Below are 13,146 nucleotides of genomic sequence, written 5' to 3' on the forward strand. Positions count from 1 at the left end.
GCTGTGGTGTCGGTTGCAGAGTTGGCTTGGATCCCGCGTTGCTGTGGCTCTGGTGGAGGCTGGCGGCTACAGCTTTGATTTGACCCCTAGCCTGGGAACCTCCATATGTTGTGGATGTGGCCCTTAAAAGCCAAAAAAAAAAAAAAAAAAAAAAACCCAAAAAAGGCAACAATCTAAAGTGTTCAGTTTGTTTCATTCACTGGCTGCACTGTGGCATCATATGCCACAGGGAAGTTTTTTAAGAAACCCACGTTTGAGCCATCACTCTGTTTTTCAGACCTCTGTCGGGATGCCTGGCATGAGAAAAGGCCGTGTCTACTCTTGGTTTCTGCATGTGTCTATGGAAAGAGAACCTTACAAAGGCCTAGAATGGACTTAGGATTTGCTAGGCTTGTCCATGCAGCAGGTGAGGAGGGCAGGTGCTGTGTCCTGCTCACCACATCCTGGTCACCGCCTGGCCCAGAGTAGGTGCCCTAAATAGTTGCTGACTGGCTGAACAAGATGCGCTCTGGGTATCGCAAGCCCGCCCGGACCCTGCAGTTCCCCCGGAGGGGCTCCTCCAGTTCCTCACCACAGCCCAGCTGCTGCAGCTGTGCGGAGGGCAGAGCAGTCCTGCCAGGCTTCATCATCCAGGAGGGACATCACATCCCCAGGGGCTGCTGACCTGTCTCACGGGGCTTTGGGGGACAAGACTGTCATGAGCTGTGCCTGCCTGGAGACGCTAGTTCAGTCCCCGGCGGAGGTCACAGGGAAAGGACCCTGAGCGGTTCCTCGGGCCCTGTCTGGGGAGAGAGAGGGCTTGCTCTGCGGAAGGTCCCATCAGGGCCTAACCGGGAAGCAGAGCCCCGCCGTGGCGTGGCGGGAGGGGGGCGGGGGGTCAGCCGTTGAGAGCTGTGTCCTAGGAGAGAGAGAAATGCGAGAACAACGGCCAGCCTTAGTACAGCTTGCTTGCGTCACATGCTTCAAAGTGGGGCTGGGATCTCGGATGAGGCCCCGAAGCCATGACGTGGAGCCGTGTGGGAGCCAGACCGGCTCCTGGCTGTGTGGCCTTGCACTCTGGGAACCTCGGGTTCTTAGAACAAACATCGCATCTATGAGATTAAATAAAGCTTCTGGCTCTGTGCCCTGATGTGTAGTCAGGAATCAATAAATTACAGTTTCTCTCCCTTCATCTCAAATCAGTAGCTTTCCTTCGCAGGGCCTGTTAAATGCAGATTTCCAGGCCCTGCCCCCCCACCTCCCCGGCCTAATTCATATCACTTTTTTTTTTTTTTTTGAGAGAGAGAGAGAGAGAGACGGTCTCAGGTAACAGTGAGGTGACATCTGGACACCCTTAAGTAGCTGTCCTTAGAGAGGAGGTTGGGAAGCAGTGAAGCCCCCTGGAGACCAGGCCCTTCCTTGGGTTCAAGTGTCAGTATCATGGTGCGGGGGGGTCTGCTGTCACCAGGCCGCAGCTGAGGAGCTTCTGGCAGGTCACTCCGGGTCGTGGCTCCTGCATCCATTCTGATAGGACACCTAGGGCATCCCAACATGACCTCGTGCCCCCAAGGCCAGGCCCGCAGCCTCAGGCATGGCTGGATCTAGAAGCTCACACGATACTGACATATTTCAGCTGTGCTTTTCTCTAGGCCGGCCTTTTTCTCAAGCAGGCTTTCCCCATGCGGTGGCCCAGATGGCTTAGCAGCTTCAGGCTGGCCCTGCATTTGCCTATGGCAGAGCTTCTGTGGGCACAGGGTACCTCTCCTCAGTGGTTCCAGCAAAAGTCCCAGGGCTGGGGCTCCTTGGCTCAGCCTTGTCACAGGCCCTTCCCTGAAACAGTCCCACCTCTGCCGGGGCGGCACCTCATTTGGAAAGATGGCTTAAAGACTTAGCACTAAATTGCACAGCATGACATGGTTGCATAGCTCATATCGTGAATACTTCTTTTTAATTTTTTTTATTTTTATTTTTTGTCTTTTTGCCTTTTCTAGGGCCACTCCCCTGGCATATAGAGGTTCCCAGGCTAGGGGTCTAATTGGAGCTGCAGCTGCCGGCCTACGCCAGCCACAGCAATGCCAGATCTGAGCCGCGTCTGTGACCTACACCACAGCTCACGGCAACATCAGATCCTTAACCCACTGAGCAAGGCCAGGGATGGACCCTGCAACCTCATGGTTCCTAGTCGGATTCGTTAACCACTGAGCCACGACGGGAACTCCTCATATCGTGAATACTTTGAAAGGAGCAGGGAATCAAACGTTATTAGAAGGTGAAGTGTATGTGAACTTGGCTATATATTTTTTTCTTTGCCTTTTAAGGTTGCTTTACTACCTTTCAAAGTACAAAAGTTGTACTTTTTTATGGCAAAATCTGCCTTTTTTTTCTACTAGGAGGGTTTTTCTTTTGATCTTTACTCCTAGAGAAGCTTCTGCAAGAAACACGAGGCCCTCATAGGTACCACATGGGTGAGGACCTGAAGACAGCTCCAGTTGCAGTTTTTCTGTGGATAATGTTTTAGCCTGTGTAAATGGTAAAACAAATGCCCGCAGAAGGATTTCTGAGAACCCATGGGTTTAGCTCATCCAGGGTGCGGGGCAGCCAGGGACCAAACAGGGACATTTCCTAGCACCAGAGGCAGGAGGCGCCTCCCCGTTCTGGGCTGTGGTCCCGGGCTCTGATCTCTCCGCGTCATGGTTGCTAGGGGTCTTCCCCGGGGCCCTTTGCGATCATCCAGGGACCCTGGGCCCGTGCAACGGCCCTGACGACAGGATGGCTCTGGGAGCCAGGGGTCTGGGCGGAAAGCCCCGGAGACTAAGCCAGCACGGAGGCCGTCCTCTGTGACGGATGCGCCCAGGCCCAGCCCCTGGAAACCAGCGCCTCTCAGCCCACGGATCTGCCCCAGTGCTGGCATCCCTTCTAATAAAGGCGCACCTTCCCAAGAGTTCCCAGTCTCAGATCCCCCCAGCAGACGAATCCGCAGGAAGGCGGTGGGCCTGCGTGGCTGAGGAAAGGAGGGTGTTTCCTCCTAGGATTCTAGAGAGGCCTGGAATCGATGGCCACGATGTGGCTCTCGGCTGCCGGGGCACACGCGGGCTAGCGGGCGTGCAGCGCCTCTCCGCCATGGAGTACATCCTCTTGGTGCTGTACTTCTCCTTCTTCCTCTGCCTCTGCGCCCTGGTGTGCCTGTACTTCTCCGGCTGCCAGGAGATGACCTATAAGCACGAAGGTGAGCGGCCAGCTCCGGGGCTCAGGGGGCGTCCTCCTGTGCAAGTCACTGGCGGTGACGGGGACATTCCTCCCTGTGACAGCGATGGCTGGGAAGGACGCAGGTGGCGGGGGAGGGGGCCGAGCGAGGCTGGAGTCCGTGAGGGATGTTTATCTGGGAGGCGCCCTGCTTCCTGTCTGTTCTGTGTGATCTGCTGAGAATGAGCATCTCTGTACACCAACACGTAAAGGGAGAAGAAGCATTTCTTTTTCCATCACTTTTGCCCAAACTGCACTTCGGGTGGTCAGGTTAGTTTGTGAAAAGGTGTCGTCAGCAAGGTGAGAGTGGAGGAAAGTCTGGAGCGGGGGGTCCCCCAAAAGCTGTGCTCGGAGTGAGCGGAAGTGGGCATGTCTGCTCCTGAAGAGTCTTGTCTTAGGAAGTTCCCGGGGGATTTTTGAATGACAGGGGCTCTGAAACATCAACAGTTTCTTTCATGCTTGACTTATCACAAAAGCCCATCATGAGCCCAGTTTCTGAGGACACCCTATTTCTGGGTGATGTTCCTCTCATCGCTCAGAGGCTGGTGTGTTATTTGACGTAGATGGAAATGCAGAGTGAGGCAGCCGCGCTCTGTCTCCAAAGAGGACAGGCCACCAGGTTTTCACTTGGAAGCGTAAATGTCTCTTATCCCGTTTTCTATGAATGAAAGCATATGTATACACAGTACATTTTGGCTTCCCCTGTAATACTATCATTACCAAAACCCCCTAATTCTTAGAGAAGAGAAACTATGCCCAACCTGTGTGTTATACAAGGTGTGGGGTTGTAGGTCACTCCTGCCTTGGAAATTGGGTGTGTGCCGTGCTGTGTACTGTGGATTCCTCTCCTTTGTTGATTTGGGGTTCTAATGTGAATGCCCTTTGGGGTTTGATCCCCGCCCTCAGAGGTCCATCCTTCTGGCTTTACTGAAACATGCGTCCTTGGTGTCTTGGTTTCTAGGGTCACATTACACTTTAGGGGGCTCCGCTTGGGTCTGGGGATAGGCTGTTAGCAAAGGCAGGTCTGCTTTAAACGCACGACTGCAGGGTCCAGAGTTATGACCGTTTTGGAGCTCAGAGATGGACTCCCTAACTAGCAGTCGCACAAGGTTTCAAAAATCGGGCCATCGGAGGTCATGGGACACCGAGTCATCACCCTCCCCCCACCCAATGGCCACGACGCCCGCAGCACGTGACCAGGACTCAGCACTATGTCCCGGGGTGGGCTGTGTGGCTTGCTGCTTTCTGGGGCTCCGTCAGTGTGCCAGCCAGGCCCTCCCTGCATCACCAGCCCGCACAGCAGCCACCAGACCTGTCCCCAGAGGCCTCGCAATTAGCGGTGTTTACAAGAAAAAACGTCAGCCGAGTGGCTGCCCGGAAAAACAAGGAGCCTGGAGTGTGGGTGAACCGCGCGCGCGTGCGCAGAGTAGCTGAGCGCTGCAAACGCGTCCGCCCCCGGTTGTCATGGCCACGGCTCCCTGGAGATAGGTATCTGCAGAGTTGCTGCTACCTGAACTCAGGCGGGGTTTCTCATGGGGGGGGGGGAGATCTGAATATAGGACTGTCTCTAACCTCCACTTAGGAATGTGTTTGACGTTGGTGGAGCCTAAGGGGGCCTCACGTTCCTATCTGGGGGACTGACCTGGGGCGCACAGCCAGGTGGCTGCCCCGCTGACGCCAGTGGCAGGAAGAAGGGGAAGGGACGCCACGTGCAAACCTGGAACCCTTTGTTTGCAAGCAGATTTGGTGTTGAGTCCATTGCAGATACTCATTGAAAAACCATTATTTCTTGGGTGTGCCAGGCCCTGGGCCGCAGCAGGGAACAGAAGAGCCCCAATCCTGGTTCTCCTGGAACAAAATCTCTGTTCCCTTGGGCCTTACATTCTAGAGAAGGAAGACAGGTTGATGAGCACTGAAGCTCAGTGTGTCTGACGTGAGGTGGTGATGAGCTCCAAGGAGAAAAATAAAGGCGGGGTGGGAAGAGGCTAGTTGGGACTTGGATGTGGTGGTCAGGGAGGTTTTGGGGCTTTGTTGTTGTTGTTGTTGTTATTTTGGCCGTGTCCACGGCATGGAGAAGCTCCTGGGTCAGGCATCAAACCTGCACCACAGCCACAACCCCAAGCCACTACAGTGACAACACCAGATTTTTTTTTTTTTTTTTTTTTTTGCTTTTTAGGGCGGCACCCGCAGCATATGGAGGTTCCCAGGCTAGGAGTTCTAATCAGAGCTATAGCTGCAGGCCTACACCACAGCCGCAACAATGCCAGATCCAAGCCGTGTCTGTGACCTACACCACAGCACAAAGTAAAGCCAAATCCTTAACCCACTGAGCGAGGCCAGGGATCGAACCCGAAACCTCATGGTTCCTAGTTGGAGTCGTTAACCACTGAGCCATGACGGGAACTCCGACAACACCAGATCTTCAACCAGCTGTGCCGCAAGGGAACTCCAGGGAGGTGGTTTTTGGTATTACATTTGTGCACAGGACCCGAGGGAAGTGAGGGAGAGAGTGAATGGGTTCTGGGAAGAGCGTCTAGACAGTGCAAAGGCCCTGTGGCCGGCATGTGGAAGGTGCAGGATGTGCTCGGCCCTGTGGCCGGAGCCCAGTGGCGGCAGCGTGCAGAAGGCCAGAGCAGGCTGGGGGCAGGGCTGCAGGGCCTGGAGACTCTGCAGCGTGGGTGTTGGCTTTTACGCAGGTGCGGAGCCTTTGGGCTTTGAGCAGAGAACCAACACGACAGGACTCTTGTTTCAAGACAGGTTATGGGAAAAAAAAAAAAAAAAAAAGACAGGATATGGGACAAGGACAGGGCCGGGAGGGACACTAGGAGGCAATTTTAAAAATTTCAGTGTGAGACGATGGTGGCTTAGACCAGCAGAGAGGCTCTGATTCATGGAGAGTTGGATTCTGGGTTAAAGATGAAGCCGTGGTTTTTCCCAGAGAGGCGTGAGGGAGCAAGGAGCATCTTGTTTTGGCCTGAGCAACAACGAGGATGGAGCTGCCGGTGGGAGCTGTAGGTTTTGAGGGTGTTCGGTAGGCATCCACTACCCCCACGGTGCTGTCGAGGAGATGGCTGGCACGCGAGTCGGAGGTCGGGCAGTACATGCCCCACCTGTGTCAAACAAACAGAAACGGAGCTCAAGGTGGAAGCAGTTTGCAGAAACACAAATGCCAAATGCAAGGATCCGGTGGGCGACAGCGGTGGTCGGGTGCCTCCAGCAAAGCATCTGGAGGGACACCAGCTGTCCAAGCTGCCGCGTCCCCTTCCCTCCCTTCCTGATTGTGAAGTCTTTCCTCGTCGTGTCAGTGACTGGGTACCAGCCGCATCTCCCCTGCGTCTGGGCACGTGAGACTGCACGACAGCACTGGCTCAAACAGAGGGAGGCCCCTGAGCGTCGGGGGAGCACCCTGACCCCTCTGTGTGCTGAGGGCTGGGGAGGGGAGAAGCCTGTTCGGCCAGTGGGAGCCTGGGGCTTGGCTCTGGATTTAGTTAACGGTGCTTTCTTCACCGTGAAGGGTATTCATTGATTGTAAAAACAAAATTCCTTCTCAGGGGTTATTTTGGGGGAAAAAAAAAAACAAAACAAAAGCCAGTGTTCCTAGGAAAAGGGCTGTTGATCTGGCCATTGCCGTTGATGCCTGCAGCCACAGGGGACAGACAGATGCTCTGGTGGCAGGACCAGGCCTGGTTTTGATCTAGTTGTGGCCTCCAGGCTCCATGCAGTGTCTGACCCAGAGAAGGCTCTCAGCAGGTGCATGCTGAGTGAGTGAGTGAGCAAATGGATGTGGGAGTGAATGAGTGAGAGAGAGAGAGTGAGTGAGTGAGTGAATGAATGAGCCAGTAGAATGAATGAATGAATGAGGCCCCAGCTCCTGCGATGTCCAGGGAGGGAGAAGAGCTGGCAGGGTGACCGTGAGGCCAGCGCACAGGGTATTAAGCCTGTCTCTGAATCTGACCACCGGCTGTCTGTGGGCCCATTACACTTTGCCTTCTGATCTATCAATATTCCAAGTTTTCTGTAACAAAACATTAAACTAAAATTGCCTCTTGGGGCACGTCTGGTGAGGACCTGGGCTCCCCGCTTGCCCATCTGGGGACCCCCTGCCCTTTTCGCTTTCCTCGGGTCTGGCGCAGAACTCGGCATCTCACGTGCCCCCCCCCCACCAACTCAGTACAGCAGGGATGCTGCTCACCGCGTGTCACGGTGCTGGGCTGGCACACGGCGACCTGGCTCTGTGCTCCCAGGTGGACTGGGGCTTCCGTGTCCATCTGATGGTGACGGACGCTGACGCCCCGAAGGGCTGACTGCCTCACAAAAGGTCATCGGCTCGAGCCTGGAGCCAGAGTTGGGCCGTCAGGCTCTGGGACAGCCCTCCTCCCTCTGACCAGCTCCGGCCTCATCCCCCCCGCCCCAGCCAGTCGCTGACCCCTCCTCCCGGGGTGCCTGGTGGCCCAGAAGTGCATCGGAGCCCCCTGTGCCCCTGGCTGATGGGGTGGGGGATCCAGGCGATTCGCAGTCCCCTTCTCACGCGTGCAATTTGCCTTTTACAGAAGCATGTTGTGGAGACATTTTTTGGATTTGACGAGGAGTCTGTGGACTCGGAAACGCTGTCGGAAACGTCCTGCAACACAGACAGGACGGACAGGGCCCCGATCACGCCCGAGGAGGACCTGGACGACGTAAGTGGCCCTCGCCCCCCAGGGGGACGCGTGTGGGGCGCCTCTGGTCTCTGGCGGCTGTGGGCATCCCTCCCTCGTTGCGAGACTGGTACCCCCAAGGAGCTGGGTGATCACAGCCCACAGTGTCCAGGGGAGGCGGTGTCCACTTTTACGGGTTCTGAGCGTGGTGACGGCCATGGTGGTGGCACATGGGGACCCCTTTCCTTTCCCAGCGTGGATTTCACGGAGGAGCTCTGTGGCGGCTGTGCGCCGCCGACCCTTGGTCATTAAGAGCGTTGCACACGGTGTGTCCCTCTCTCCCTGGGCTCCGGCACACACCCCTGTCTGTGAAGACGGTGGCGCATCCCTGTAGGAGCGGCTCCAGGCGGCTCTGAAAAGGGCAGAGAGCAGCGTGAAACCCACCCGAACCTCTGACCCCGGCTCGGTTCCCTCCCGCGTTCCCGTCCCTCAGTCTGGGCACATCTGGTCCCTGAGGACCACGGCGCTGGGAGCCAGAGTCACAAAGGAGTGACGAGTGGCCTCGCCTCCCCACCTGCCCCCTTTCGGCACCAGACCCTCTGCTGCGTGTCCATCATCCTCTGTCATGAGCAGATCCACCGGATCCGGGTTCGCGTGTGCCCCTAACCTGATGGGCTCCTGTGAGGGGCGCGCTCTGGATCCCAGTCCTTTGGGCGGGACCTGCTCTTCCCTTAGAGGCAATTCCCATACCCTTTCAGTGTAGACGAGCCCCACGCCCTTGGGGCTGGCTCACCCTTGCTCCCTGCGCAGATTGTCCGCGTTCGGGGAGCTCCTGGGAAGAACACTGATGGCAGAGACGGCAGAGGCGGCCTCTTCTCCCCGAGCCCTTTGCCCCAGGGTTCCCATTAGGGCCTGGCAGGACCAGTTCATGTGTAACTGGGGGCAGTGGCCGTGATGTCCTAACCTGCCTGGCACTGCTGGTCACTGCAAGTCACGTGCTTCCTCATGCCTTTCTTTTCCATGCTGCCAAGACCACGACCCGGGAAGAGGCTGACCTGAGGTTCTGCCAGCTGACCAGGGAATACCAGGCCCTGCAGCGGGCCTACGCCCTGCTTCAGGAGCAGGTCGGGGGGACGCTGGACGCCGAGCGAGAGGCCCGGGTAGGTGCGGCAGGCGGGACGGCAAGGGGCCAGGCTGAAGCTGGGGGCGCGGGCCCTTTCCAGCAGCAGGGCTCTATAGGGGTTCCAAGAGGGGCGCCTCCACCTCGGCCGGCTCCAGCATTTGGCAAACCCCGCGGGAGCTTTCTGCCCATCCTCAGGGTGACAGCGGGACCTGCCCTGTGTCCCGTCCGTTTGTAAGAACAGTTTCAGATCATAAGCGTCAGGGATGCAGTCAGACTGTGTTAAGCAGCCTTCTCCCCCTCCCGGCTGAGACACCCCAAGGACATCTCTCAGGGGCCCAGGCAGGGACTGTCGGGGTGCTCCCAGCCCACAGGGCACTCCGGTCCCTGCCGGCCACTCTGGTCTGGGCCCCGCCAGCCCTCGTGCTGCGGACTGAGCTCTGCCTTCTAGTGATGTGCGCTCAGTGGTCCATACCCCACCTTCGGAAGCCGCATAGACCACACGCAGTCCGCTGGCCTTCCGCTGACGGCCGGGAGCTCCCGGGAGCACGCCCACCAATGCCAGCATTTTGCCCCAGCGTGCCCCCAGTTTCATTCCCACAACAGCCCCTTGAGGTAGGAGGTGGTGCGTGAGGCTGCGGGAGGGAAGCTTCTAGTGCACGGTCACATTCAGTCTGTAACCTGTAGATTGGAGGAGATGTATTGCTAGACTTGGTTTGGGCTAATCATGTGGTTTTTACTAAATGTTTCATCACTTGCAACGCTTAAAAGTCAGGAGATTTCACATGGAAATCCAGATTCCTGGCTTTTCTAGAAAGTTCAGGACATCTGGCAGTGCCCACCTTCCCATTCCACACAGTCTCACTTGCCTGCAGCTGCTGAGTGGCAGTCGCCCTGAAATGGGACCTGTGACTCTGGTTTGCCACAGTCCCCACCACTCCCTATTACCCCGCACCCAGTTGTCTTCCTTTATTTACAGAACCTGCCTGCTGCCTGGGGTATTTTGGTTTTCAGCCCCTGCTCCAGCACAAAGGGCCCACGAGCTGGACTAAGGCAGCGTAAAAGTGTTGCTGGTGCTCATGCTGCACCCGCTGACCTTGTCCAGAAGGCTGGGCTGGGACCTGACGCGTCTGGCTTACAACCCCTAGGGCAGACACTGGTCCTTTCTCCAGGCTGCAGTGTCCTTATTTATAAATGGCAGTGTGACCACGGCAGCGGCTTGAAGCCTTTCACTTCTTAAACACGTCGCACGTGTAGGTGGCAGAGGACGCAGATGTAACCAGGCCGCTCTGAGTGTGGGCTCCTCACAAAGGACTCTCTTCTCAGCCTGGATGCAGCCTGGTCCCGTCTCCTCCTCTGTCACCGTCCGACCTGCTCACTTCCTGGTCTTCTTCTCATTTCAGACTCGGGAACAGCTCCAAGCTGATCTGCTGAGGTGCCAGGCCAAAATCGAGGATCTGGAGAAGTTGCTGGTCGAGAAAGGGCAGGTGAGCGCCGGCGGTCGTGTGCTCTGTGGCTCTTTGCGTTTCTGTCCCCTCGGTGGTGTGGCTGGGGCCCTGGTGCCAGGGCTGCGCTACGGAACTTCATCGGTGGCTCCAGAGACGTTAGCGGAAAAAAAGCAGTAGCAGAGGCCAGGCGACACTATTCCAGCTCTCACGCCTCTTTACCGAGTTTTAAAAAGTCAAAGACGTTATGAGATTCTCACGTGGCGTTTCTTTCTCTGTGAAATGCACGAGAGTTGGAGCTAATCCCCAAAGCGGTCACCAGAATCTTTTCTGACTCGAATCTGGGGAGAAAGCTGCCGTTGTCGGTCACGGTTAAGTTGTGGAAATGAACTGGCATCTGTGATCAGCTCTGAGTGGTGGCAGAGGGGGCCTCAGGGTTCCGAGCCGTGACCGCCTCACTGCGAACGGTACCCGGGCCCCAAGCCTCTCAGATGAGAGTCACCTCCATGTGCGCATTTTCTGCATTTGGTTAGATCTGGAATCTCTGAATTCATGGCCTTTGTCAACAGCAGGACACAGCAGAGAGGCAAAGGCTGGGTCCAGACCCGTCCCCTGGGGTTAGTGGGACCCTGAGGGGCTCTGGATGGAGCCTCGGGGGTAGCGTCTAAAAGCAGGACCAACCCAGGGGTCAGTACAGGCGGGCCGTGCTCTCCCCGTTAGAGGGCTCCCTGTGGAAAGGGATAAGCCAGACTTCTCCGTGGCTCCCCCCGAGGTTTCCGTCCTGCTGGACGTGATCCTGCCCTCCTGCAGGCAGAGGGTCTCTGCTCCACGTGGCCACCCAGGGATCCAGCACCAGAGGCAGTGCCGCCTTGTCCTGGCCTGTCCACACCACTCCTCGGCAGGGGAGACGAAACAGTGAAAGGCTGCTCGCTGCCTCGGCACATTCCTGCCAACAGCGAGGGTGTCACAGAGCATGCTGGGCAGGTCTGGTGGTCTGGGGGCACCACTGCCCCGGCCCCCAGGAGATGAGCCACAGAGGGGTGGGGCACAGAGCATAGGGTGGCGATTGAGGGAGGGATTCTAAGAGGTTCCAGGGTTCAGGGGGACTCGGGAAGAGCTTCCGAGCAGATGGCTCAGAACTAACTCTGGTGTCCAGTGAGTGGGATGAGGGCTCGGCTTGGGACTGAGATTCAGACAGAGGCGGCTGACTTCCCACCAGCACTCAGGCTGAGCACAGGGTAGTCATCGTGCAAGGACCAAGTGGGCAGCTGCTCAGGTAACCTGTCCAGAATGTTCCACGGAGGCAGGAGAGCGGAGCAGAGCACACACTGCACAGCCAGCCCTGCCGCTGATCTGGGGCAGGTTACATGATCTCTCGAGGCTCGTTTCCTCATCTTTAAAATGGGGCTCATCCGAGTGCTTAACACACTGGGGAAGGGGGGTGGGAGACGAGGCTGATTCCAAACTCCTGTCCCAAGCCGCCAGTGATCTTGGCTTCCCTCTTCCAGGCTGAGCTCACGGCTCGTAACTCACGCCACCACAGCCTAGGACTGGGTTAACCTCCCACCTGAGGTTACTAAGCTCTGTTTGCAGGCCTGCTCTGCCCTCCATTCCTGCTAAATGAAGGGGCCAGTTGGGGACAAAGCACATGGCCATTCATTCAGTGAACACTCACCAGAGCCCTTGGCCCACACAGGCTCTGTTATCAGTTAGCTATTGCTGCCTAACAAATCACCCCACAGCTTGGTTGTTTACACCAGCAAAAAAAAAAATTGTATTTGCTGGCAGTTCTGTGCGTTAGCAGTTTGGTCTCAGCTCAGCTGGTGGGTCCGCTGCTGGTCTTACCTGGGGCCATTCTAGAGTCTCCACTGTCCGTAGACGGTTTGGGGCTAGATGGCCACCGATGGCCTTGCTGTCCTGTCTGAGCATTGGTGCCAGGCATGGCCAGCTCTCTCCTCGTGGTCTCTCATTCTCAAGGAAGCTCCCCTGGCTTCTTCCCCTGGTGGTCTGGGGGCAAGAAGAAAAGGCAGACTCCAAAGCACAAGTTCATGCCCCACCTCCGCCTGCATCCCATTTGCTCATATCGCAGGGCCGCAGCCAGCCAGCCCCGAGGCTGCGGGAAATGCTGCCGTAAAGGGGCACAGAGACTGGGGGCGGCACGGCCTGCGACCTGCCCGGGAGAGACGACGGATGGAACACAGCCCTGTCCTCACGGGGACTCCGCCTGTGGCCCTACGCGTGCGTCACCCGGGGCGGAAGAAAGTTATCGTTCTTTCGTCCATCCTGGTGTCTGCCGAGCTCTGGCTGCGCGCTGGGTACCATGCTTGGCCCTGGGTACCATGCTTGGCCCTGGGTACCATGCTTGGCCCTGGGTACCATGCTTGGCCCTGGGGATGCTGGTGAAAAGACAGACTTAGCGCTTTGTGCTTCTGGAACTTTCCTGGGCCGGACGTGACCAGCAAAGATGCGGTGAGGGGCCAAGGGCAGAGGGCGTGAGGGAAGCGGCGGTGTGTTACGGTAACGACACCGGGGCCATGGGGCCTAGGCAGACCCTTAGGGTGTGGCTCGCGGACTGCAGAGGACAAGGCCAGGGAGGGTCCCCAGGGCCGGCTTGGTGGCACTGCAGCCGTTTTCCTGTCCGCAGAACAGACGAGTCTCCAGTGCCCTAGGGAAGGGGAGCCGCGAGGTGAGATGTGCCGAAAACCTGCCCTTTCTTTTTGGG

General features: G+C 57.2%; 1 protein-coding gene across 8 annotated transcripts in view; it reads left to right on the top strand.

The window, feature by feature from the left end:
- The window catches only part of JAKMIP1 (janus kinase and microtubule interacting protein 1), a 141,135-nt gene that overhangs the window by 98,038 nt on the left and 29,951 nt on the right, over nt 1-13,146 (top strand). For all 8 annotated transcript variants that reach the window (XM_021100977.1, XM_021100982.1, XM_021100978.1 and 5 more), the window contains 3 exons: nt 7,773-7,901; nt 8,891-9,019; nt 10,383-10,466. In XM_021100977.1, coding sequence (XP_020956636.1) covers nt 7,773-7,901; nt 8,891-9,019; nt 10,383-10,466 — 342 coding nt within the window. The remainder of the gene's footprint in view (nt 1-7,772; nt 7,902-8,890; nt 9,020-10,382; nt 10,467-13,146) is intronic.

The sequence above is a fragment of the Sus scrofa genome, chromosome 8, assembly GCF_000003025.6.
Source record: "Sus scrofa isolate TJ Tabasco breed Duroc chromosome 8, Sscrofa11.1, whole genome shotgun sequence".
NCBI lineage: Eukaryota > Metazoa > Chordata > Mammalia > Artiodactyla > Suidae > Sus > Sus scrofa.